A 27,834-nucleotide genomic window follows, 5' to 3' on the forward strand; every position below is an offset into this window, starting at 1 on the left:
TATGAGTCATTGACTAAGACGGGTGGCCTTAGAAATTGAACAGATAAATAAAGCTATTAAAAAGGTCCTGGCATATTACAGTATTCATGTTGCTCTTCAAAATTACGGAGAAAAACTGGGGAAGAGATTAAACTACAACTCCCACAATCCCAACAACTCGCCGGAATGGCGTAATTCATTGAGTCCGTTGCTAGCTAAAATTAATATTACAACGCGGAACGTGAGGCGGCCGAGGCCACGCCCATTGTTAAAGGAGCCTGAGTCCCTCCTCCCGACGAGATACGTGTCAATGCGGAGAGTGCAAAATGTGTGCCGCGTTAGCAAAGGTATTTCTTACTACTGCCTTCCTTCCCCCGGCTGCTTCGCGGATAAAATATCACGATGTGGTTGGCTTCTGTCTTCGTGAATACATCTTTTTAACAACCTGACTCCAGTTTGATTATCCAACTTAAAAGAGTTTACGTTAAAGAGTTTAATGGTTAATAGTTAACTTGGATATTTAAAGTAATAGTTAAACCGTTCAGAAGAGGTTAATGCAGATTCTGAAGTCTTTTAGGACTGTGGCCAATCTTTACATGCAGTTGAATGAGGGTTTGAAATCTGAAGCCAGAGGTAGAGGTTGGGTCCATGCAATTCCTAGAATCCAATTCTTCTCCACTGTAGAAGCTACCCTCTACTTGAGTTGGCCCAAATCGTATTATCCATCTTACCTATTGACATTCCTATCCTTCATTACTGCCTTTGCTCTGTCCTGGATTCCTGGTTTATGAGCGTGCTATTATAAAAAAAGATTATTTTTTTCCTGTGGCTTCCTTGCCCTCCTCCTTTATTATATCTACAGCACCAGAGAAAACCTCTGTGAGTAGATCAATGAAACACAAATTAGATCAGTCTTTTTCAGGACTCTTAACTGCCTCTCCTAAAGACAATTTGGGCATAAGAAGAAAAAAGAAAAGAAAAGTGAAAGTTATTAGGGCTGACATAACTAGAAAATCAAGCAGATCCTGTTGTGCAATTAGATACAGGTAGTCCTTGACTTAAACAATCCTTTTAGTGGCCAAAATTACAACAGCACTGAAAAAAGTGACATGACCATTTGTCATACTTATGACTGTTGTAGCATCCCCATAGTCATGTGATTTACATTCGTATGCTTGACAACTGAGACGTGACGGTTGCAGTTTCCCAAAGTCACGTGATCTTTTGCGACCTTCTGACAAGCAAAATCAATGGGGAAACCAGATTTGCTTAACAGCTGTGTTACTAATTTAACAACTGCAGTGATTCACTTAACAAATGGGGCAAAAAATGTCATAAAATGGGGCAAAACTCACTTCAACATAAAATTTGGGCTCAGTTGTGGTTGTAAGTTGAGACAACCTGTAATTCTGTAGCAACTCCTTCTATGCTATTAAGTTAGTTGTGACTGGGTGGACACATCCTTGCAGTTTTCCTTCACAAGATTTCTGAAGTTGTTTGCATTGCCTGCTTCCTAGGGCTGAGAGGGGGTGTGTGAGAAAGTGAGTGTACCTGACATATGCCCCCAAACTGGCAATAAGAGCAAAGCCCGGGAAAAAAAGGACTGCTATGTCCAAAATAACAGTACATTCTAAAGTGCAGGTAAATCAGAGCAGGGAAATACACTTGACTTTCTCAAGTGAAATGGGAGAGGAGGGCTCTCTGCTTTCTTTGTCTCTAAACGACTTTGGAGAAAAAACGTGTGGAGTAGAAGGTTAGCAGACTTAAAATATGTAGGTTTAGGTTTAGGTTTATTGGACTTATATGCCGCCCTTCTCCCAGGAGCCCCAGGTGGCGTACAACATAAAAACACATATTACAAAAGTTTAAAAAAAATATTAAATAGAATATCCAAAAACCAATAGACATTTACAATTAGAATTAGATTAAAATTAACAATTAAAATAAATTAATTTTATTCAGGCCAGGCCTGCTTGCTGGAAAAGCCAACTTTTTAGGGCTTGCCAGAAGGACCGGAGGTCAGGAATATGCGAAGCTCCTGGGGCAGCTCATTCCAAAGGGAAGGCACTCCCCCAGAGAAGGCTTTCCCCATGGGGGTTGCCAGCCTACACTGCCTGGCCGACGGCACCCTGAGGAGGCCAACTCTGTGGGATCGTACTAGATGGTGGGAGGCTACTGGTGGCAGTAGGTGGTCTCGCAAGTACCCTAAGTAATAAAGCACTTTTAAAATCACAATTAACACCTTGAATTGCACCCGGAAAACAACCCAGCAACCAGTGCAAGCCGCCTAAAAGGGGAGCACCTAGGTACCCCCATGACAACCAGCGTGGCCGCATTCTGGACCAGCTGAAGTGTCCGGGTGCTCTTCAAGGACAGTCCCATGTAGAGAGCATTACAGTAGTCCAGGCGAGAAAGGATGAGGGCCGTGAGTGACTGTGCACAGGGCATCCCAATTCAGGAAGGGGTTGCAACTGTCATACCAGGCGAACCTGGTAAAAGGCCCCCCTGGTCATGGCCGTCAGGTGTTCTTCTAAACTAAGCTGCGTATCCAGGAGGACTCCCAGATTGCGGGCCCTCTCTGAGGGGGAAGATTTCTCCCTCTTCAAGGCGGTGGGAAAGAACCCCTCTCTCATTGAAGCATTGGTAATCGCCTGGAGCCAGCCTCGTGTCACCTCCTGGGAAGCTGAAACTAACCAAGAGGGAAACGGGTCCAGCACACAAGGGGTAGCACTAAGTCTCCCCCATAATCCTGTCCATGCCCTTGGGAGTCACTGGGTCAAACTCATCCCAGATAGTTTCCACAAGATTCATCCCCGTCGACTCACCCGAATCTACCCAGTCCGAGTCCAAGCCTGTCCGAATCTGAGCGATTTTATCCTGCAGGTACTGAACAAATTCCTCAGCCCTACCCTGCAAGGGGTCTTCCCCAGTTCCTTGATTAAGTAAGGAGTGGGTCACCCTAAACAGGGCGGGTTGGGCAGTTATCTGCGGATGCGATAAGAGCAGAAAAATGTTACCGTTTTGCTGCTTTTATCACCACTATGTAGGATTTAATATGAATTCTTATTAGTGTTCAGTCGGATTCAGACCGGCTGGCCCTCCAATCACTCTCTAGGTGTCTTTTCTGGCGTTTAATCTCCCGGAGCGCCTCAGAAAACCAGGGAGCTACCAGGATCGGCACTGGGTCAGAGGCTGCAAAGGCACAACGCGGTCCAAGGCCCCTATCCCAGGCTTCCGCTAGGGCTTGGGTCAAGCTGTGAGCAAGGATAAGTCCCAAGCTCCATCAGGAACCTTTCAGGGTCCATCAGGCATCTGGCCAGAAACATCTAATCGGTTCCACCTCCCTGCAGTGAGGGGTAGCAGTATGGAAGTCAAGCCTAAGGAGGAAATGATCAGACCATGACAAGGGTTGGATAGAAATATCCCCTAAATCTAGATCATTCATCCACTGTCCAGAGACAAAAATCAGATTGAGCGTTTGTCCTGTTATGAGTGGGGTCTTGAATTAACTGAGTTAGGTCCATAGCCGTCATGGAAGCCATGAACTCCCGAGCTGACTCAGATTCTTGCCAATGGAAGGCAGATTGAAACCCCCCAGGATCATAAGCCTGGGGAAATCAACACCCAATCCGGCTAACACATTTAGCAGCTCCGACAGGGCCGATGAAACATAGCAGGGTGACAGATACGTAACAAAAAGGCCCACCTGGACTCCAAGGCCCCACTTCACAAAAAGGAACTCACACCCACCTAACTGAGGCACAGTGACCTTCTGAGGTCCAAGACTTTCCCTAATAACCACTGCCACCACCACCCGCCCCTACCTGGGCTCTCGGCCAGTGAAACACCCGGAAACCTGGTGGGCATAATTCAATGAGGGGAACACTCCCCTCATGGCCCACCAGGTCTCCGTAATGCACGCCAGGTCCACTCTCCCCTCTTGTATAAGGTTGTAAATGAGGGGAGCCTTATGTACCACGGATCTGGCGTTAAGAGATACCAGCCGGAGACCCGGGTCCTGTAATCCCGAGCACCCAAGGGTGCAAGAGGGGCAATGAGGGTCGGAGCGCACAATTGCTCTTAAACAGCAAACCCGCGTCCCCGGACTAATTTGGCCCTACGCCCCCACCGTATCTGCCCCTCCCACATACAGTAGAGATGGCAAATCCCCCAATGGAATGGTTTAATGTCTCCCCCGGAATCCCAACCCTTTCCAGCACTCCCGACCCGTGCCCATTAATTAGCTCTGGCCTGTGGTCCTGGCAGACTCCCCCCTAAGCCTGTCTGAGCCATCCGAATCAACCCCCCCTCCACCCCTTAAAAATTGATTTAAAAATCCCTGTAAAAAACCCCCTAACAAGCCTCTTCTTCACATGCCACCTCTCAGGATCCCATTAAGGAAGTGTCTTGATAAGCAAGAAGGCCATCTCCAGGAAAGGGGACTTCCCAAAGGGAATAAAGTTCTGTCGCAGTACATATAAAGTACATATGTACATATAAAGCCTATCATGCTACCTATTCCCTTCCCTTCTGTAGCCAAAGTGCTAATGGAAATGGCAAAGGCTGAGATAGAAGCTGATCAGTGACAAGTAGGAAGGGCTGTTTATGTTCCTTTCAGCGCATCCTTAGTATAAAGTACTTCTAGTCATAGCCACAAGAGTTGATGACTTTAATTCCAAAGTTTTGGCTTCAGGAGCTGTCATTTGACAGTATCAAATGAGAGGAGAAATACTATAATAACAGCACTTTCAGCGCCCTTATTCATAGGCTGAGGATGATATATGGCAAGTTGTGAGTCTGGGGAAGAGATAAAGGCAAAGTTGTGGAGCCAGGCAGGAAGATTGGAGTTGTTGTGTTATTCTGGTTAAATGTAAGTGGGGTAAATGATATTTTATTCAACTATCTCAACCTCTAGTTCCATTATAGATAATGGAATTTTAACATTGTGTGTTTGGCGAATGTCACATGACCATCACTACCAATCTCAGCTTGGCTGCAAGAACTCCTGAGGATTCTGGCTAAGTATCCTAGCTGCAAACCTTCCACTGATTTCCAATGACCTCACTTAGTGTAAAGATTGTTTATGATTAAAATAAATCTGAGGGAAAATTTACCAGAAGATTCCCTCTCAAGTTTATTCCAAGCAAAAATAATCATTGCATCAGGTTTACATAGCTTTCCTTTTAGTATATGAAGCATGGATGTTTGCAACCATGGAACTTAGAAGAGGAATCACCCAACATCATGGAAACCACATTTGGCAGGTGATGTATCATGTGAATATGCCTAGTTAGTTAGGTTCCAACAGTATACAGTATTTCACACAGTAGAAAACAAAATGGATTCATACAGTAATGATGGAAATGCTAGGCCAACAAGTGAAGATTGAAATGCAGGTAGTTCTTGATTTACAATAGTTGATTAGTGACCATTCAAAGTTACAACAGCACTGAAAAAAGCAACTTATGATCATTTTTTCATACATACTTGGTTTCCATGAAAATAAGACCTCCCCAGATAATAGCCCAATCGGGCTTTTGAGCGCATGCGCTAAAATAAGCCCTCTCCAAAATATTGCAAGACAGCAGCAGCCATGGGTGACCACACTCGCTTCCTCTTGCACCTCAAAAATAATAAGACCCTCCCCAATAATAAGGCCAAGAGCTTATTTTGAGTGTCAAAAGAAAAGAAGACCCTGTCTATTTTCGGGGAGAAACACGGTAGACTGTTGCACCATCCCCATTTTCAGGTGATCAAAATTCAGATGCTTGGCAACTGGTTCATATTTATGACGGTTGCAGTGTCCTGGGGTCATGTGATCTCCTTTTGTGACCTGGCAAGCAAAGTTAATGGGGAAGCCAGATTCACTTAACAGCCCTGTTACAAACTTAACAATTGCAATGATTCACTTAACAACAATGGCAAGAAAAGTCATAAAATAGGGCAAAACTCACTTAACTGATGTTTCACTTAGCAGCATAAATTTTGGGATCAATTGTGGTCGTAAATCGAGGACAACCATGCTTGTGAATGTGCTAATAACATACAAGTAGTGATAGGTCTATATGAATCAAGCTATGTATTGTGTTGACTGAAATGAATAAATATGAAAGCAAAAAGCAATGCATCATAGATTTTAATTTATAAAATTAAATGTATACCCGATTTTTTTTAAAAAAATCAAGGCACATAACCTTGTTTGAATCTACAACTAGTTAATGTGTGCGTGATAAATACATGTTTATTCTACTTTATGGGTTATCATGAAGAAAATTTATGTGGTCATTAGAAGCCTATAGCGGCTTGATGGTACGTAATGAAGGGTGATTACATTGAATGAAATCTGTTGGCTCTCACTGCTTTCATTAAAATGGTAAAAAAAATCCTTGAAGCATACATTCAGTGTCACAATGTAGAAAAGGAGTAGGACTTGTATCGTAATGTTGCTTGCATCACTCTGATTGCCCTTTGCTCAATACTGCTGGTTATATTCTGTTTTTCTGGGTTTTTTTATGGAGTTTTATTAGGTTAATTGCTAGTAGTCTGTGATGATTGCAGAGTAACAACTGATGTAAAATATTTGGATCAAGAGGTGTCCAGCATATTGTAGGAAACATGATTTTTAATGAAATGTTTATTTGAAGGAGCAGACGTTGAAGCCAAATGATGAAGATTCCCCACAATTCTGAGCCATCGTCCATCCCACGGTTTTAAGACAAGATTTAGATCTAGTAATTTGTAAATTACTTGATTGGTAGATGATTTATTTCCATAACAATGATAAACAGGAAATGTAGATGTGACTGAAAATCGCCTTGAAGAATCTTGATCTATTTCTGTTTCTCTTTGGCTGAAAAAAAGTAACTACAATTCATACTAAGGCTTCTAGTAGCCTTTTTATCGGTATCCTATTAGAGTCACTGGCAAGAAATCCTTTTTCAAGTCAAATGGTTGGGGGTTTTTGGTATTTTTTTATTTTTTTTCACATAGAAAGTTTTTATTTTCCATTTTCATAGCATATAATCACATTTATACTATTACATAGTCAATATCATGTTGTTTTATTAAGTAATTACATCAATTCATCTTACCATCAATTACCAAAGAAAAAAAAGAAAAACCCAGTTATTGCCTCTTCTGCTCTCCATACACCATATTTATACCTTATCCGACACTTTCAAATGATTTTTTTGTCTAACAAACAAGTAATATAAATGTTTCAACATTGTGGCTAGCAAATCATTTTGATTACTAAACACACATAACCACAAGCTATAGTTTCCAGTAAGAGTATCATAAAGTCAACAGCATACATGTAGTCCTCGACTTACAACAATTCATTAATGACCGTTCAAAGTTATAAAAGCACTGAAAAAAGTGACTTGTGACTGATTTTCACACTTACAACCATTGCAGCAATCCTGTGGTCATGTGATCAACATTCAGATGCTTGGCAACTGGCTCATATTGTAAGAAGGTCACAAAAAGGGATCACATGATTCTGGGACACAGTTGCGGTGTCCCAGAATCATGTCATCCCTTTTTGTGACCTTACAAGCAAAGTCAATGGGGAAGCCAGACTTGCTTAACAATGGTGTCGCTACTTTAACAATTACAGTGATCCACATAACAACTGCAGCACAAAAGGTTGTAAAATGGAGCAAAATTCACTTAACAAATGTTTCACTTAGCAACAAAAAACTTTGGGCTCAGTTGTGGTCGTAAGTCAAGGACTACCTATATAGGAAATTCAATCACAGCAGTAACTTGAGCTTCTTTCTATTTTCCTTTTAAAGAAGTGTCTTTATGCTGCATCATGTGCAGGTTCTGATGCATCTCAGTAAGAAGGGCTGGGAAATTGTAAGAGAAAGGGGGTACAGCCCCTCAATTTCTGCTTCTGGAGATCAGTGCAGAAAGAAAATGATAGATACTCTTCTGCTCCATCAATTCTTTCCTTATGCCTTCTGTTTTGCATTTTCCGGGCTTCTCGGAATGCTTTGAATCCCGTAAGAATTGAATTATGCAATTGAAGGAAATGCAGATAACTTAGGAACGCGGGCACTGTTAGCCAATTCTGTAAAATAACAATGCATTTCTGTTGAGCAGAATATGGCGTTGTTGCCTGTTTCCTCCCCCTCCCCAAAATGTTAGATTAAAATCTGTGGAGGAATGAGCTGTTGTAATTTTTTTGCTCCTCTGCATTCAGACAGCTGTGATTGGCTGCAAGTGAAGCTCCTGTTCCCCGCCCCAGCCAAGACTATCTCAGCTAGCTTTCATGGAATACAGGAATGCAGTACTCTATGTGGACTCTGTACTTAGCATGGAGACTTCCAAAAAGGTGAGAATAAAGTGGGAATTTTTTTTTATACAGCTCACGAGCTGTCATTGCATTCATGAAATGGGTTTTTTTTTAACACTTTCATACTTCTCTGTTTTAGAGCAGTAGCTGCTCTAATCTTCATCCTTTGGCTTCAGAGCCTGCTCCTTTTTAAAGCAGTAGCTGCAACTCTCTCAACAACCTTTTCTATGTATGATCTTCTGTCAAAATTTCATGAAAAACAATGGTGGGAGATTCTTCAAAAATGTAGTATTTCAACTGCCCTTTGTTAGTGACCAGTAATTCAACTTCCCATAGTCAGCATGAAAGTTGCAATTCCATCTTAATAGTATTACAGTTCTGGACTTGCCGTTGGTTTACTGACCTCTTTGCTTAAAAGTCAGTGCTTCTTTGGATTTTTGCTACTTAGGCCTGTTAGTCTCTACAGCTTAACCTTCAAAAAGATTTTTACATTATATGCAATGTGAAGCTTGAAATGAATGAGCTTTCAATTGTAGCTGTCAACTTTTTTCTTTTTCCTACAGCCAGTTCTTTACACTTATTTCAGAAGTTCCTGCTCCTGGAGAGTGCGAATTGGTAAGAATAATGGTTGAATTCTGTTTATAGGAATATTGCTAATATTTTAATATTGTTAAAATCTGGTAGAGATTTTTAGTTACTGCAATGCAGCTAATTGCTTAACTGTATTTAACAATTACTCAAGCGATTGAGCAAATTACAGAGTGGCAGCAAGCAAATTACTGTTTTAGGTGGATTGGAAGAAGTCTCTTCTTTACATTGGGACAGAAATTAAGAACCTAATTCATTACCTCTTAGATGTTTCGCTCTTCAACTTTCAACTTTAGTTCTGACCAGAATGGCTAATAGCAAAGGACTTTGGAAGCTATTGTCCAAAACAACTGGAAAAGTCTGTTAACAGTTAGGAATGGCATGCAATCCAAATGCAAAGTGTTGTGTATTCCACATTTTCTCAGCATGTGTAAGCAATGGAGAATGCAGTATCCCATATGCACACAATATGTAAATATGTTTAACTATGTGATAGGTTGATCAAGCAGAAAAAAGTTTTGTGATATTTACTCCTTTGTTTAATATATATGCAATCTCCATGCATCTAGTGATGTTGAAGTAGAATTTTTCCAAAGGGTTTGTGTGTGGTTGATCCTTCTCTCTTTGGATAATCCTTTTTTTAAAGGAAATTAATTAAGATTACAGTTTTAGCTTAAGTATATAACACAATGCAGATGCTACATTTTCCTCCTTATATCCTCACGTTAAAGGCATACTAGTAAATAGTAAGCTTAAAAGTTGTAACTAAAGTATAATAAACAAGAATGGTTTTAGCTACCTAGTAGGGCTTAGATGACCAAAATGGATAAAAATTTTAAAAGAATACATGGATACATGGCACGACCACACAATATTAATAAAATATTAATATTACAGGTTATATTTAAAAAGCAATGACATGTTTTTATTTAGTTAATTTTATTTTGGAATAAGTAATTTGGGTTTACATGGCAAAGGAATAAACCTAAACGTTTTATAGATTTGCTACTTTACAATGAAAGAGAATTAGCGAAGGATGCAAAAATGATAAGAGCTTCTGGACATGAGAGCATTTCATAGTCTTGACAAGAGTGGATTTTAATGAAAGGAAAGTTAAATAGTGTAAAAAAGTTGAAGAAATCATGGTGAAAGAACTACTTCCAGAAGAGAACAATTTACAGACCACATAGTTTTGTATGAAAAACAGATATTTTTTTTCATGAAACTAAATGGAAAGCAGATGTAAGAAAAGACAACGTAGGAGATGCTTGGAACCCAGTGGGGGAGGGGGGAATGTCTTACCATGTGCCATGGATTTATGTAAATACACAAATGGGAATGTTCGACAGAATAATGAAATGAAAGATGGGCAGAGAATATAAGAGAATAGTTGCTGCAAAAATTAAAAGATAGCAAATAAGTGTGTATGCTTAGAAAAGTTGCAAAAAATATTATCAAAGCAAACATAGACAGGTATTCTGCCCCACAGCAAGAGTTCTAAAGGTGTTTATTCAATCCCCTCAAACAGGTCCTTGGAAAGCACCCCTGTTGCGTAGGTCCACATTCCAAGATCAGTGCAGCAAGAGTAACTGAGTTTAATAGGCACACACAAAGTCCAGGAAAGCAGTCCAAGAGTCAAATAGGCCGGGATACACTGCACGACCACACAAGACACAGAACGGGGCATATTGTTCCAGCAACACTTAAGTCCTCAGGCAGGGTTAAGTAGGCAATGCCAGTGCAACTCTTCATAAAAGACAAGGTTGCCTCCTGACTGGCATTGTGTTTGTCTCCTTTCTTCTCTACGTGACCTTGGATCAGAAGGAGCTGTGAAATCCACTCCTCCTCATTGCTAAAGGCCAGCAGCTGCTCCCGGTCCTTGCCTGGAGTGTCCTGGCCAACTTGTTCCAGCTCATTTCCCTCAGGCTGTCTCTGGTGCAAATGACCCAGCTGATTTGCTGAGTCATGATCCTGACCAACACTCAGCTTCACTCTTTTCTGCAGACTCAAACTCATTCTCCTCCATCTCATATCTGGAGAGGGGTCCAGGGGCGAATCTATGACACTAGGTCTTAACCTGGGCCTTTTTCTCATAGCACTCACCCTATGAAACATTCTCCTTCCAGAGATTAGGATGACCCTGACTCTGCTGGCCTTTCTCAAGGTCTAGTGCTTGTATCAAGGGTCCATTTCCTAGTTGTTCAGTGGCTGTTGACTGATACATGACGGAAATTGTGTAAAAAGAAATAGAATGCTCAACGAATGGTTCAACATTAAACAGGAAGCAAACATTGGGGCATTTATGTAATATTAAGCATATTTTGTACTAAAACAATAACTTTCCCCTACAGAAAGAGGTCGCATGTCCATGAGACAGCAGCTTGTAGCATGCATGCAATAGGTCCCCAAGTTTTAGTCACTGGAATTTATTACTTTATTCTTTCATCAAATTTATATAACTCACTGCTATAAAAAAATAACAAAATTCAGAGAATGAAAAATTATGATTAAAAGGCAAAGTCAGGGTAACAAATATTAAATGCAGTGGAGCCAACTCAGTAACTCAGCAGTCCTTTGTGGCCCCAAGTCTGGTTTGGAGGAACTTTCAAAAAATTAACAGCGAAGGAGCCACCCTCACCTAAAATAATGTTTCATAAGCAAGTGCCATGGCAGAATAAGACCCATCTGAGGGATCTTATCAAATGTAGCACTTTGGCAGACAGGATTTATAACATACTTGGTCAGCGTATTGAAAAAAATAAGCAATTGTAGGATTGCTACTCCATATAGCCAGTTTAAACCAACCTATATTTGCACCTTTGAGCCAATGTTGATGCTGGTAACTCTGAAAAATAAGCTGTGGGCATTTTTTTGATGGTTGCTAATCGCTGAAGTCCATGTGTAAAAAAAAAGGGGGAGGGATAAAAGGTAACCAGATGCTTATTTTTTTAGAGGACTGTCTCTCTAGACATCAACCCGCCCTACCCATCCAGACTTTGATGGTGTAGCCATTTTAATTCACAGGCTTCATTTAATTTCAGTCCCTGGAGTGAGATGGCAATGGGGAAAAGAGGTCAACAGAACAGAGTGTAACCTTATCTATTTTCTGCTATAAGAATAAATGGAATAGCTAGAATAAGATGGAATAAGATCACATTCTGTACTTACTGGGTAAATAGGGAAAACATTCTGCTCACTTACTGAACCACAGAGCAATTTCTCTCCTAGTACATGCCAGCCTTACAAAGTAGATCAGTTAGGAAACATGGTCAGATTAGCTAATTCTGCTTTGTTGTAAAGCTATATTAACAGAATTTTGCAAGTTGAAAGTATAGAGACCAGGGCGAGTTTCTTCTGAGCCTCTTCTCCACTCACTATCCAACAATGGACTGTGCTATCTCTTATCTTACTGTTCCCTTGGCAGTTTCTCTTTGCCCAGACTCCTAAGGTCTTTCATCAGACCACCACAGTAAATAAATGCAGCCATTATTGTTTTGTAAAACATGGGTAATCCAAAAAAACCCAAAGCCTGGCCTGGCTGTTCATTGAATATTTGTAATTAAATTGTGCTTAGCATAGGGTGCAGATTAGCTCATCAGTTTGGCAAGCTGCTAAGAATGAATCAGAAACAACAACTATTGTTTTAATTATTGTACCATCCATTTTACTCAGAAACAAATGGTTTCCATTGCTATAAATTTATTAAGAATTATTGCAATATATTACTGATTTTGTCTGGTTACAATTTAGAACGTTTCACAAAAGTTTAAAAATCTAAACAATTCTGCATTACAGTAAGTAATTGTATTACATTTTCTCTTGGTAGCTTTGGCTCTGAAGGGAATTGCCTATGAACAAGTATCCATAAATCTTATAAAGGATGGAGGGCAGCAGGTAAGGAAATCTCTATTATTATGTTCATTGACCAAAGCAAAACAATATATAACAAAATCTGGAACAAATACCATAAGGACAGCCTTAGCTGTAAATGGTGATCAGACAAAATATTATAAAAACAGTAAAAACAAGATACAATTAATATGAAAACTATGTAAATATTAATATAAAAATGAAGTTAAAGCTATGGTAATTAGAGTGATCAAAAATATGGAATATTAAAAAACACCTGTAACTTAGTGCATTATATAAGTTATAAAATTACTGTAAAACAAAAAAGTTTTTCGCCCTTGCCGGGCTTCAGGAAGAGGCTGGGGAGGGCAAAAAGGGGCCCCAACGAGCCAACCGGAATTTCGGGAACGAATTCTCAATTGGCCAATTGGGCCTGGTTTTTATCCTCCCCAGCCTCCAAAGGCTTTTCTGAAGCCTGGGGAGGGCAAAAATGGCTTTCCCCGGCTCTCTGCAAGGATCAAATCAGCTCGCCGGTGCACACATGTGCACCGGAGCTGATGGCTGGCATGCCAGCAAATATGGCTTCGTGTGCCACTTGTGGCATGCGTGCCATAGGTTTGCCATCACAGTTCTATGATAACAAAAAATCAGAAACATGGTAACACCGAGCCGAGGTGGCTCAGTGGTTAGGGTGCAGTACTGGAGGCCACTTCAGCTGACTGTGATCTGCAGTTCAGCGGTTCAAATCTCACCAGCTCAAGGTCGACTCAGCCTTCCATCCTTCCGAGGTGGGTGAAATGAGGACCCAGACTGTGGTGGCAAGTTGCCGACTCAATTTGCTAAAAAATCTGTAAACCACTTAGAGAGGGCTGAAAGCCCTATGAAGGGGTATATAAGTCTAATAAATAAATAAATAAACACCTTTATTGCTACAGATTTTAATAAAACATTAATTTAATAAAATGCTTTAGCTGAAAAAAGGGCCTCTTGATTTTCTTTAGTCAATTGAAGATAAAATAGATCTCAATGTCCTGGGATATTGACTATAAAAGAGACTTCCAGGGTTCTTAAATATCATTACACATTCTACAGTACAAAAGAAAATGAGGTTGGATTTCAATATCCTGTTTCACATGGGAAGTTCTTCCTGCAGGCAGTTCACTGAGAACAGCACTCATTTTATCCATGGCAGTTTTGTTGTTTAAAAACTTACTGTCTCCTGTAAAATCTCAAGTTCTTTAAAGAGGATTAAAATGACCCTTCCCCGTGTGCTTTGGAGCAGTTTGTTTAATTATTCGTGTCCTATTCATGGGCTTTTCTGAAGCATCTGACCTTTCACTGTGGGAAGGAAGATACAAGATGGAGTTTGTTCTAATCCAGCACCATTCTTCCTCTTTCCTAATCAGAAGCCTGATTTTTGCTCATTATAATTAAGTGCAAGCTAAATGTTCCCTATGGTGCTTTTCAATAATTCAGTTCTTTAACTGAGCCAGGAATATAAATCAGTGGCACTCCATTCTTGCTTGACTGTTTCATGTTGATGGCACAGGGCCTTCTCTGCATTACATGCTGAAAACCATGTCAAAGGGATCAGGAGGTGGAAAGAGCATTGCCTGGATTTGTATGTCTGTGTGCAAGCATAAGATAAAGGTAAAAAAGATGGTCCACTTGCATTTGTTTTGTTCCTCCCAGTAGGTAAATCAACATTTTAAGTCCTTCCGGCATAGTTCACAAAACTTACAAAATAAAATGGGGAGTCTAAAATTCTGTAGGTACTTAAATCACATATTCCTATAATCCTAAAACTATTCCCCCAAATTGACCCCTCCTGTATCTGCCTATTTGATTATCGGAATGTGGTTTCTGATATTCTGTTCAAAACTTAGTACTAGTGGGAATACAACTTGTACACACATTGTATGTGGAATGATATCTATTTGCAGTTTGCATTGTATACATATTCCCATGAGGATTACAGCTTAACGTCTGTGAAATTGGTATTTTGTTCTGGATTTCAAAGGCAAGTATGTGATTTGGCATTTGGAGTTCAGAAGCCATTTCTTGTCTTCTAGTCCCGGATCCTCATCAGTTTACTTTTTGAGATAAAAATTATTATTTGTAATGCCCAATGTAATTGCTATTGGCCAACAGGTAAAAGGCTTCATTATAAGAAAAAAATAAAATCCATAGCACTCAAAATTTAAATGTAGCCATTAACTGGTATATGAATTTTATCTGTGTACAGTATGTGAGCGTTGTATTTCAAAAAGAGTGTTTGAGAGTCTAGCACTATGGTTGAAGCTGATGGCAGCTGTGGCCTGGACTAGGAAGTTGTAAAAACATCTCAGAGAAAGTAGCACAAACCACTTCAGTGCTGTTAGCAAGAAAATTACATGGAGGGTTCATGAATTCATCAGGAATTGAGCTTGTCTTTATCTTTCCTGTGGAATACAGAACTATGTATCAGTGTAAATCAGTGTATGGAAGATATTGTGTAAATGTGATCCTGAAAGGGGAGACATTTAGCTTAGTGAGAGGAGTGACAAATCTATACCCCATGCCCCCTGAACTCTCATCTTTGGAAGAACTTCCTTGAATATGTTTGGCTTAATTTGAAGAATCCAAGGGCCTGAGGAATTATCTTGTTTCTCCAGATGACGTCAGACTTTCAAGCAGTGAATCCAATGCAGCAAGTCCCTGCCATCAAAATCGATGGCATCACTCTCTCCCAATCTGTAAGTAAGCAAATTCTGTTAATTATTTACTTGCTTCTGTTGACTACACGAAAGACTTTGCACTCCATGCAAGATTGCTGCTTTTTTTTTACAAGTAAGGTTATCTTAGCCACGTGAATAAAGCCCATGCTAATCCTCCTTGCAAATTTTATCCAATTTACAATGGCTTCCAGCATGAGACAATACAATACAATACAATAGCAGAGTTGGAAGGGACCTTGGAGGTCTTCTAGTCTAACCCCCTGTCTAGGCAGGAAACCTTACCATTTCAGACAAATGGCTATCCAACATCTTCTTAAAGACTTCCAGTGTTGGGACATTCACAACTTCTGGAGGCAAGCTGTTCCACTGATTAATTGTTCTAAATGTCAGGAAATTTCTCCTCAGTTGTAAGTTGCTTCTCTCCTTGATTAGTTTCCATCCATTGCTTCTTGTTCTACACTCAGGTTCCTTGGATAATAGTTTGACTCCCTCTCTTTGCGGCAACCCCTGAGATATTGGAATACTGCTATCATGTCTCCCCTAATCCTTCTTTTCATTAAACTAGACATACCCAGTTCCTGCAATCGTTCTTCATATGTTTTAGTCTCCAGTCCCTAATCCTCTTTGTTGTTCTTCTCTGCACTCTTTCTAGAGTCTCCACATCTTTTCTACATCGTGGCGACCAAAACTGAATGCAGTATTCCAAGTGTGGCCTTACCAAGGCATTATAAAGTGGTATTAACACTTCACTTGATCTTGATTCTATCTTTCTATTTATGTAGCCTAGAATTGTGTTGGCTTTTTTGGCAGCTGCTGCACACTGCTGGCTCATATTTAAATGGTTGTCCACTAGGACTCCAAGATCCCTCTCACAGTTACTACTGTTGAGCAAGGTGCCACCTATACTGTACCTGTGCATTTTATTTTTCTTGCCTAAATGTAGAACCTTACTCTTTTCACTATTGAATTTCATTTTAGATAGTGCCCAATGTTCAAATTTGTTAAGATCCTTCTGTATCTTAAACCCGTCTTCTGGAGTGTTGGCTATTCCTGCCAGCTTGGTGTCATATGCAAATTTGATGAGTTCCCCATTTATCCAAATCATTGATGAAGTTGTTGAAGATACTGGGCCTAAAACAGAGCCTTGGGGTACTCCACTGCATACTTCCCTCCATGTAGATGCAGTTCCATTGAGGATTACACGTTAAGTGCAGTTGGTCAGCTAGTTACGAATCCATCTGATGGTGATGCTGTCTAACCCACATTCTTCTACTTTATCTAATAGTAGGTTATGGTCTACCTTATCAAATGCCTTACTGAAGTCCAAGTAAACTATATCGATGGCATTCCTCGGTCCACTAATTTGTCACTTTGTCAAAGAATGCAATAAGATTAGTCTGGCATGATCTGTTTTGACAAACCCATGTTGGCTATTCCTTTGTTTACTTCTAGGTGTTCGCTAATTCGTTGCTTGATTATCTTTTCCAGAATCTTTCCTGGTATTGAGGTCAGGCTGATAGGTCTGTAGTTTCCTGGATCTATTTTTTTTTCCTTTTTTGAAGATGGGAACCACATCAGCTCTTTTCCAGTCCTCTGGCAGTTCCCCAGTGCTCCAGGATCTCTGAAAGATGTAGTTCATGGTTCTGAGATCTCATCTGTCCAGTTCCTTCAGAACCCTGGGGTGTAATCCATCCAGTCTTGTGATTTGAACTCGTGTAGGGTAGACAGTGCTCGCTTACCATTTTCTTCCCTATTTCAAATTTTGTCCCTAATCTGATTCTTGTTGCTGTTTTTGATAGGTTGGACTGTTTTATCCCTTTGTGTGAAGACAGGTGCAAAAAATGAGTTAAAAGTTCTGCTTTCTCCTATTGCTTGTCACCTACTTGCCACTTTCTCCCAGTAATGGACCAATTGTTTCCTTAACCTTTTTCTTGTTTTTAACATGTTGGAAGAAGCTTTTTTATTATTTTTTACTTTTGTGGCAAGCCTTTCTTCATTGTGAGCCTTAGCTTTCCTCACTTCATCTTTACAGGCTCAGATTATTTGCTAATATTCTGTTTAGTTATGACCCCCTCTTTCCACTTTTTATACTTATCTTTTTTGTCTTTCAATTTGTCAGAGAGTTCTTTATGCAGCCATGCTGGTTTCTTGTGGGAGCTGTTATTCTTCTTCATTGGTATTGTGTTAGACTGGGCTTTTATAATCACATTTTTCAAAATTTCCCAAGCTTCTTGAGTTGTTTTCCCCTTGAGGATTCTCATCCCTGGCTCTCTCTAAGTTTATTGAAATTAGCTCTCTTAAAGTCCAAGACTCTAGTTTGACTTTGTTCTACTACTTGTGTTTGCATAATGTTGAATTCCAATATTGCATGGTCACTTGCCCCCAGGGTTCCTGTGGCTTCAACACCTTCTATCATTCCTCTCTGTTAGTGAGAATTAAGTCCAATATGGCTGATCCCCTTGTTCCATTCTCTACTTTTTGGGAAACAAAGTTGTCTGCTAGGTTTGTTAGGAACCTGTTGGATTTTCCACTTGGTGCAGAGTTTGTTTCCCAGTTGATGTCAGGTAGTTAAAATCCCCCATTGCTATTGTGTGGCTTCCTACATACCTTAGTTTTAGCTGACTAGCAAAAAGTTCATGTACTTCCTCTGCTTGGTTGGTTGGCCTATAATATAGACGTATGGCAATGTCATCCCCCCCCCCCAACCTTTAATATTGACCCCAAATCATTCAAGATAGTTCTCATCATTGTTGTGCTCTATTTCTGTAGATGTATAGTTATTTCTTATATATAGTACAACTCCACCTCCTCTTTTATTTGGTCTATTTCTTTTAAATAATTTAAATCCTTCTAACTATATTCCATTTGTGGGTTTCATCCATCAAGTTTCTGTAATGGCAACAATATTGTATCTGCCCTCATTTACTTGAATTTCTAATTCACCCTGTTTATTCCTCATACTCTGTACATGGTGTATAGACATTTGAGTCCATTTTGATTGACCATGTGTTTGCTGTCTACATACCTGTGTTATGCCTGACTGCCCCTATTTTCTTGCCACTTGTATGATTTGTGCACATGGTATGGCCTCACTATTAAATGCTTGGTTTTGCTTGACAGCAAGAGTGATAATCTTACCCGCACAAACATCTATGTTACATGCACTGATAACTATGAATTTTAGATTGCTGGAGACAGAAATGTTCTGTATCAATTAATTCTCTGTCCCCGCTGTTCAGTTTAAATGTTTATCCAGAAAATCTGTGAATTTAATGCAAATTTAATGACAAATCACAAGATTCTATGTGGATGGTTTCCAGAAATGGAACTTGCGGTTAGAATGAAAATATTCACCTTTAAGGGTGAAGATGTCATGCCTCCTTTTCCTGTGGGTAGTGAGAAGGCCATGCTAATTAATTAAACAATAAAGTCTAAAGAACTAAGTTAGAAAGAAAGACAACCCTTATACTGAGAGTTTTCGTTTTCTTTAGCCCTGGGCATTTAGTGGTTTATGTTGGAGGAAGCTTTTTGTATTCATGGAATACAAGACCCGATCTGTTCAAAGATTACTGAACAGGTTTTGTAATTCAACAGAAAAAAAGCCTTATTTACAGAAAATACAGGAAATGAGGTGTCCAGAAAAAACTGTATCCAACAGGCTACATCCTCTTAGAAGGAGATCCAAGAGAAGAGATCACCCTTTGATACATGCCTTTGAGCGAAAGGAAAAGAGGAAGACCTTGAGGTTAGAAGTTTGGCAAACAGAGAGAAGGCAGAGTATAAGATAAAGAAGGAACGCAGAGGAATTCCTAATTATCTTGATCTAATGCTCTTGTGTGTCAGTGCATTATGAGATGTTGCAAAACAATGCATCTGTAGTCTGACTGTCAACAAACTCCACACTGGTATTATTGAAGGACAGTGACATGGGTGGAGGAACATCACTCTCCACCCATGTCACTGTCCTTCAAAGTACATGAAAAATGTTCTAAGTATCCTAGAGAGAATAAGCAAATTGATATGTACTATTGTTGTTTTACATCCCCGTTGTGTGCATGTGTTGTTTTGATAACAACACACAAATATTAACCTAATAATTTCTTTTGCTTGCATACTCTGTAACAGGACACTGTTGGAATATCGGCATTTTGTGGGTTTTATTCCTTGACCCACAAGCTCTGGTATGCTCTCATGTTAGTGTCCCCAGTGGACAGCTAAGCTCATTTTCTTCAATTCTGCTACTTTTCAAATAATACATTTGGTTTTGTCATTTGACTTACTGTTAGTGTCCCCAGTGGACAGCTAAGCTCATTTTCTTTCAATTCTGCTACTTTTCAAATAATACTTGGTTTTGTCATTACTTACTTGGGCTCCACAGAGGTGGGAGGGGCAGGTTGCCCTTTGCAGTCCTAGGCTTGGTGTTTCTTGCAACAGAGATTTCATTAGTATTGTGTACACACAGTTATTGGGAAAGAGGAAAGAGGCTGCTTTTAACTGGATATGATGGACATTGCCAAAGATTTGTGCTTGTGGTTCTCCTACCCCACTTACCTTGAAGTCTTCTTTTGGGAAGGATCATTTAAAGTTTTCTAGGGTTGACTAAGTATTTCCAATGTGGCATCTGGTATCCTAAGAAGTATTAGATCAGTAGGAAGGCCACAACATAACTATAGAATCCCTAATACAGACACTGGCCTAAGACAGGCTGAAGCACTTGCCTTAATCAGATTTTGGACTGCAATTGGATGGAATTCCTGGGAATTCCTCGGGCTTTTTTCTTTGATTAACTCCTAGAATCATTGCTGCCTAATGATGAAGAATATTCTTTAAGGGGCTGCTCTTGAAGAAGACTCAGAAATTGTAGCTGATCCAGAATGCAGCAGTTATAGATCATTTCAATGTACACAAGCAATTCCCCCATTACGTGAGCAACACTACTTATGCAGAACCTGCAGAGATACCCTCCATGGCACAGGGACAAAATATTTGTAGGACTGCCATTTTCCAGGTTTGCCCAGTGTCATTTTACAGATCTATATTTTTCTTCTTTCCACATCTGCCCTTTGCAATAGCATTTTCCGCAGGGTCGTTTAGAGAGCCTTACAAATCCTGCTTTACTCACAGACTATGGCTGGGACAGTGGGCAAATTGAGCTGCTATGATTGCTGTGCTGCTCTGGCAGCATAGAGTGGACTATAGGCCCTGCGAATAAACAGATACTTTTAATTCTCTGCAAATTGCCCATTACTATTGGCAGTTGAGCAGCCTTATGAATGGATGGATGGATGGATGGATGGATGGATGGATGGATGGATGGATGGATGGATGGATGGATGAATGATGAATGAATGAATGAATGAATGAATCTCTGTCTATTTCAGCTAGCCATCATAGAGTATCTGGAGGACACCCGGCCACTCCCAAGGCTCCTTCCGCAGGATCCAAAGAAGAGCTGAGGTTCGGATGATCTCAAATCATATTGCTTCTGGAATTCAACCACTGCAGGTAAGTATCTTCTTGCCTTGGCTGCCTTCCTTTCTAATACTATGGATTTCAACTACTGGTATATTTCTGACATTGATATAGAGAATGTTGTCCCAGAAAATGCTGGGTCTGTTGTGCCTGGTGTGCAGTGCTAATTGAGCATACGATATGGAAATTTCTTTAGGAGCGCTATTTTGTACAGAAGAAAGGACACTTGGGATTTGATTTCCAAAGCAAGTATGCCTGCTGGCTCCAAACACTTGAATTTTCACATAGTTTACAAACAGAAAATTATGACTTAAATTATGACATAATTGGTAAATAGAATCTCATTGGTAAGCACTGTTAAACATGTGGCCACAAGATGAGTCCTGTTGCCCAGAAGGTGATTCCGTTGTTGAAGGAAAATATGACCTGGCTGTTGTCTTTTCTATTCCTGCAGGAACGTAGCCATAACCAGAAATAATGTAGAGCAGGTGTGTGAAACTCAGGATCTGTGGGTCAGATTCAGCCTGCAGGGTGCTTAAATCTGGCCCGCAGGGCCAGCCTAGAAATAGCAAAGGACTGGGCCACAGTGCCTCTGGCAGCTAAAACGAGGCATTTGGGGGGGGGGGTGCGTGTGACTGCCGCACACCAATTTTGGCCTAGATGGCTCCTAGAGCTCTTTGCTGGCAAAAACTGGGTGGGGGGGGGGGAAGTGCTCTAGGAAGCTGTCCAGGGTGAAAATGGGGTGCAGCATGGCCGCATTCAGCCCCCCCCCACACACACACACAGTTTTGGCAGGCAAGGTGCTGTAGGAGATGTCCATCCTGTCCCCCCCTCCACCCCCCTCCAACCACCGGCCTGCAGAGGAGAACTATAATGCTGATCAGGACCTCAAAGAAATCCAGTTTGACACCCCTGATGTAGTGAAAGCCATTTGGGAGAGTGTTATTCTTGTACATGTTAGTTACTTTCTCTCAAGTGAAGGCAACAGTCCTTCTTTCCTTGTGGTAATTGCTGCAAAAGGAAATCTGGGGTCTGATTTACACAACAAGCACTTATTTATTTTTAAATTTTATTTCCACCCATTTTGAATCCCAACAACTCTTAGCTAGCACATAGCTGTCTAATGGTTAGGGCTAGAAAGCAGGAAGCCATGAGTGCAAGTCCTGCCATAACCATGAAAGCCACTTGGGTGACTTTGGGCCAGTCAACTCACCTCACAAGATTGTTGTTGTGAGGAAAACAGGAGAAGACAGGTGTGTCAGATATGTTCGCTGCCTGGAGTTACTTGTAAAATAATACGGGTGAGATACAAATAAATAAATAAAGGCTCACTTATGTTCATACTGGATGGAGAGATAAAAATGGCTACATAATGTACATCTTGATTTTTGCAAGAGTTAGTAACCTTTCTGACCTTCAACATCGATTGATATCCTTATTTTTGTTTTGTTTTAATATCATCCATGTCAAAAATATCTTTTTAAAAAGGATGGCCATAGGAGAACAATAAATAATGTCACGGAAAATCATTGTTGGACAGGTTTATTCCACTTGGTTTCATTTGTTCCTGCAAAATAATTCCCACTGTTATCAAGCAAAGTTGAGAAAACTAGGGGCTTTTTATGTATTGTCCCTAGTGATTAGGCGTGTTGGGTAGGGTTGGAATTTAACAACATCTAGAAGGTCATCGGTTCTCTATACCCTAAATCTATATATTTGAGACACTCCTTATGTTTTTCAGAACCTAAATATCCTGCAGCAGATGGGAGAGAAAAAACTAGATTGGGCACAACGCACCATTTCTCAAGGCTTCAAAGGTAAGTTTCAGTATGAAATGTTCATCTGGATTTAAGTCATTTCCAAATGTGACAAAGGCTTTTTTTTTTCTGAAGAAGCCTTTCCTTTTGCCTGTCTTATACTGGGAGACCCTGCAGAATAACTAACCTAATGCAATGCTTCAGGCCTTGCCTGAAGTTCAAAGGGTTTCTGGGAACTTTAAATAGAATATTCCCTTTTCCTAGAGAAACCATCTAGTGGGAACAGATCTCCAGGAAATTGTTCACATAATATTTTATAGTTTATCTTTATAGTCAACCTTTAAAATGCACTATCAAATCCAAGTATGAATTAAGGTTTGCAAAACTCATGGTGAATACTATAAAAGTCTTATTGCTGGTTGAATGAAAACAAGTGAGAAAAAAAAACCTTAATGTTAAAAAGTTTAAATATTTTTGGCAGTGTAATCAACTATTGGGTTCATACTATCATATGTGGTGGACTTGCCCAAAGCTAAAAAATATTGGACAAAAATACACACTTGGTTGGAAAAAATGATAAAGCAGAATATAGACTTGAAACCAGAGATATTTTTGTTGGGCATCCTGCTGGAAAATATGATAAAAGACTGTATGTCTGGTTTTACATATACTAACTGTAGCCAGAATTGTATTTGCACAACAATGGAAAAATGATGAGATTCCGTCAGATGAGAATGTAATTAAGAAAATACTAGAATGCACAGAAATGGACAGACTAATGTTTATTATTAAGGATAAATAAGAAACTGAATATTTTTGACATGGGATGTATTTTATCAATGATTAGACAATAGAAACTGAAGTTAGAAAGGAAGAGATATAAAAAGAGGAAATGTTAATGTGGAGAGAATTTGATGATTAAGATGTTATGTATCATTGCAGTTATATTAATATATAGCTATACTATTAATATTATGTGGCGAATATACCATATGTTTCGAAGTATAAGACCGGAGTATAAGATGCACCAAGATTTTGAAGAGGCAATTTTTTAAAAAAAAACTTTTTGCACCCTGCAGACTTCCCAAAAACGGACCATTTTTGAAGAAACTGGGCCCATTTTTCATCAAAAAGGGCATGCATAACCTTTAGGAGGCTTATAGAGTGCTCCTGGGGCTGGGAGGGCAAAAACGAGCAAAAAACCAGCCCATTTTTTTGTGAAAACAGGCCCATTTTTGTCCAGAAAAGGACATGCACAGCCTTTAGGAGGCTTATACAGTGCTCCTGGGGGCTTGGGGCGCGGAGGGTGGGAATGAGCAAAAAACAGCCCATATTCTCCTAGCTATCTCTACTCCCCACTCCCTTTCCCACAGCTCCATTTAGCCTTGCTGTGGCAACCTTGAAGACACTCAAAGATGGCCCCAGGGTTGACATTAGAAGCTATTCAGTAACACTGGCTGAGAAAAGAGGTGAAAAAGTGTAGGATGCTGAATTAGGCAGACCTTGTTGGTTGTGATTCTAATCAAAAAGATAATTCTGTTACATTTTTATCTTGAACAAGTTGGCAGTATATTTTTCCCACCCAAATAAATGTTTCTACTTCTACAAATCCTACTTTTACATGGTACAACAAATTAAAACAAAATATGTAAGAACTATTTCATTCTTTTATACTGCTTATCTTGTACCAAGAATATTGTAAATAAAGTTTGTTTCAGTTCAACATCCTTCCTGATTTCCCACAATGGTTCTTGTTTTCCTCTTCCTACAGCTTTGGAACAGATCCTGAAAAGAAACAGCTGGCTGCTACTGTGTTGGGATGAGGTATCACAAGCTGAGGGTCATAGGCTTCTGATCATAAAGGAGGCTCAGAAACCTATAATTAGTATGTTACATTAATCAGTGGTTGGGGAATATTCCAAATTCATTCGTCTAAGAAAGGAAGACATCATTTGCCTGTATCCTGCAGCAATGAATAGTTCCAACAAAAAATCCATAAGCAAATAGCATACACAGGTAGTATGATCATAATGGTCTTAAGTTGTGACAATCATAAACAGGTCACCAACATTAGTTGTGAAGGGTGCTGAGCAAATGCCATGGTCATTTAACAATCAACGGACCATTTTTACCAAAAACCAAAAGTAAATGCCAGTTTCAGCAAAAACGTCATAAGTCCATGTGACTGTGGGACGTTGCAATCAGCTGTAAATGCGGGCTGGTTGCCAACCACCCAAAGTATGGTTACATGACTACCAGGTCACAAGTACCCCCCAGGGAGTACCCCCATTATAACTCTCTAAGCTTCCAGTTGTACGTGGAGAACTAGGATCACTACTTAATGTAAGATATTGGAAAAAGATGTAGAAAAAAACGTGTCCAAAGCCAGACCACCAGTCCTAGACAAAACTATCAAAAATCACAATTTTTAAAAACTTCTACATCACTAAATTCCTGATTTGGGGTAGCAGCTTAGCTGTTTTCCCTGGACTGATGCCTTGTAACAGACTTTAGCTCCAAATCTTGAATTGGTATTTATCTGTGCTTTTCTCTTTTAGGTGACCATGGCAGATCTTTGCTTGGTTCCCCAAGTATACAATGCTGAGAGGTAAGGAAAATTAAGTTCCACAAGCTCTAAAGGGCCTATTTGACTGCCTAAGTCAGATAACTTTTGTATCACTGAAGGCTTAAACTATAATCCAATGAGGCATCTAACTGTATAGAGACTGTAGAATACTACTTACCATTCAGTTGAATGGCAGCGCCCATGAATAGAAGACTGGAGAATCTCACGTTTCACTCCCAGAAGTCTCTGAGTCTTCCTACCCTGATCTCAATTCCTGATTTGGGGTAGCAGCTTAGCAATTCCTGTTGCCACCATCTAATTTCCAAGGAATGTTTCATGTCTTTCCCCTCGGCCCCCATTAGATAAACCAGACCAGAAAATCAACTCTGCATGGATGTTAAACTTACATTTATTAAGATTGGCAATAATAACAGGATTTGATTGTCCTATCCCACTTCTCCTGCTCCTTATATGCTCTATTAAATTAGGAGGAGTTTGCCAGAGCACTTCTGAAGGTTGTCTTCTTCTGGACTTTAAAAAATGTTTTAGCATCTGGTTAGGTGACAGTTCCTGCATAGTTCCATCAAGATCATCTTCCTTATTCTCCAAACATTGCCCTTTCTGATAATTAAAAAGAAAAAAAATAGAAGTAATTTCAACAATAACCTTAGTGCCATGCAGTACATAAATATGTAACTAGAGGTGCTGGAGTCTAACAATCGAATGCCTACAAAGAATATAAATCCTTTCATTCCCCATCAGTTAGTTGGAACTGAAGAAGATTCTTGGATGATAAGCAAAACATTTTGAAAGGGAAAAAATCCATGAAAGTCCAGTTGCCTTTTGGGAAAAAAACACCTTTGTATAACTAGAGGTTTGTCCTTCATGCCTTCAGGAGGTAACCAAAATCTTTTTTAAAAAAAAAAGGTAAATATACCCCCCTTTTAACTATTAACTTTAAAGTGAATACTTTCAGTGCTGTAGAAAGGAATTACAGAGTTGCCTGGATCAGATTAGCAACTAAATAGAACATTTAGGGGGGAAATGCAAAACAAATGCTCTAGGCAGACCACAGTAGAAAGTTCTCTATAAAAAGTTAGGGTTCAGATCTGCATCTGCAGAATCTAGTGTGTTTGTCAAAATGACTAAATGAGCAGTGTACTCTGTGTTTCTCCTATTTCATAGAGTGTGTGATATTACAATTGCTTGTTTCAGTATTTGCACACACCCACACACCCCTACCTTATTTAGACAAGAGCTATAAAAATATCTTTCAATTAATTACCAGAGGTTTGATTCAAAACTGATCTAAAACCTAATTTTCCAATTGATGAGAGAAAATAAGAGTATTACATTTCTCTCACAGTGCACAGAAAAAGAAAGTCTATTCTATACCCTATCCACGAGTATTCCTCTTTCTACCAAAATATCCATTTTTTTAAGCAAAGACCCCTGCTTTCTTTTACCTGGACTTTACCATTTTTATTGGCAATCCCATGATAGTGATCTTTTTACCCCACCTCTGTCCACAACTTCTTCAGCTTCTTCTCCAGTTCTGCCCTTGTCTTTTTTTCACTGCCTGAATTCTTCTAAATCCAGATGTTAAGCCACAGTTACAAGGAAGAGAGCTAGATTCTAACAGTTGTGTTAATCAGGTTTATTGCAAAGGAAAAAGGGCTTCCATTACAGAAATCTGGAAAAAGATACACTGAGTGTATTGAAGGGGGAGTTCCTTTTTGCCTTTGCTCCTCTAATTCTCAGAAGATTTAAGAGACAAGATTGTTACCCTTTATGATATGGGCATCAAACTCATGGTGTCATGTTGCTGTCATGTGACGTTTCACGACATTTTTTCCCCTTCATGGAGGAGGAGTGGGTGTGGCCTGCACATAATTCATCCAGCCCACAGGCTGCCATTCGACACCCCTGCCTTAGGAAGTGTGACAGGAATACCCATCTGTTTCTTTTTCTGCAGTATTTTGGAAACATCCATTCCTGTTCTTGTGTTCATATAATAGAGAATTCAATATAAAATTGTATATATGTTGTCATTGATTTCTTCACTTTTTCTTCTTTGCCAATTACTACTTAATGGAAAATATGTTCTTGAGAACAGATTGTAACAGATTTTTGTTTTGCATCCTATTGATTTAAGTGTATCTAAAATACAGTGACTTGGTATTACAGTATTTGCCTAATGCTTAATTTCTCTTAGCAGATTTAAAGTGGATTGACTCCATACCCCACAATAAGCAGAATCACAAAGCTCTCCTAGAATTAGAAGCATTTCAAAGCAGCCATCCTTCCCGGCAGCCAGATACACCTCCAGAACTAAGATCCTAAAGTTCTTCAACTGCTTGTTTACTGTGGAGAAATTAATCCAAAATTAAATGAGAATTTCCTTTTTTAAGATTTTCTGGGGGAAACCTTGAGGGTTTCATCTGGAAAAGTCTGACAAATCTAAGGCTAAAGAAGAAGAAAAGGCACTGTAAATGTAAGCTGGAGTAAAATAAACTTTTGATCATGTGTGACAATTGTAATTCAGTCGTGACGCAGACCAAAAGATAGAGAGCTTGTGGGTGTTTCCTGTGAAGTTCAAAAAAGGCA

The 27,834-nt window shown here is 39.7% G+C and overlaps 1 protein-coding gene across 1 annotated transcript; it reads left to right on the forward strand.

Moving 5' to 3' along the window:
• The first annotated feature begins 238 nt into the window (after positions 1-238).
• Positions 239-27,761, forward strand: GSTZ1 (glutathione S-transferase zeta 1). The gene is given in 13 exon segments (XM_032232147.1): positions 239-326; positions 8,186-8,317; positions 8,842-8,893; positions 12,693-12,760; positions 15,370-15,450; positions 20,814-20,878; positions 20,880-20,937; positions 22,646-22,721; positions 24,433-24,485; positions 25,220-25,269; positions 27,446-27,456; positions 27,459-27,491; positions 27,494-27,761. Coding segments are annotated over 12 exon segments (687 nt in total). The 5' UTR covers positions 239-326; positions 8,186-8,254; the 3' UTR covers positions 27,571-27,761.
• The last annotated feature ends 73 nt before the right edge of the window (positions 27,762-27,834 follow it).

The sequence above is a fragment of the Thamnophis elegans genome, chromosome 1 (assembly GCF_009769535.1).
Source record: "Thamnophis elegans isolate rThaEle1 chromosome 1, rThaEle1.pri, whole genome shotgun sequence".
Lineage (NCBI taxonomy): Eukaryota > Metazoa > Chordata > Lepidosauria > Squamata > Colubridae > Thamnophis > Thamnophis elegans.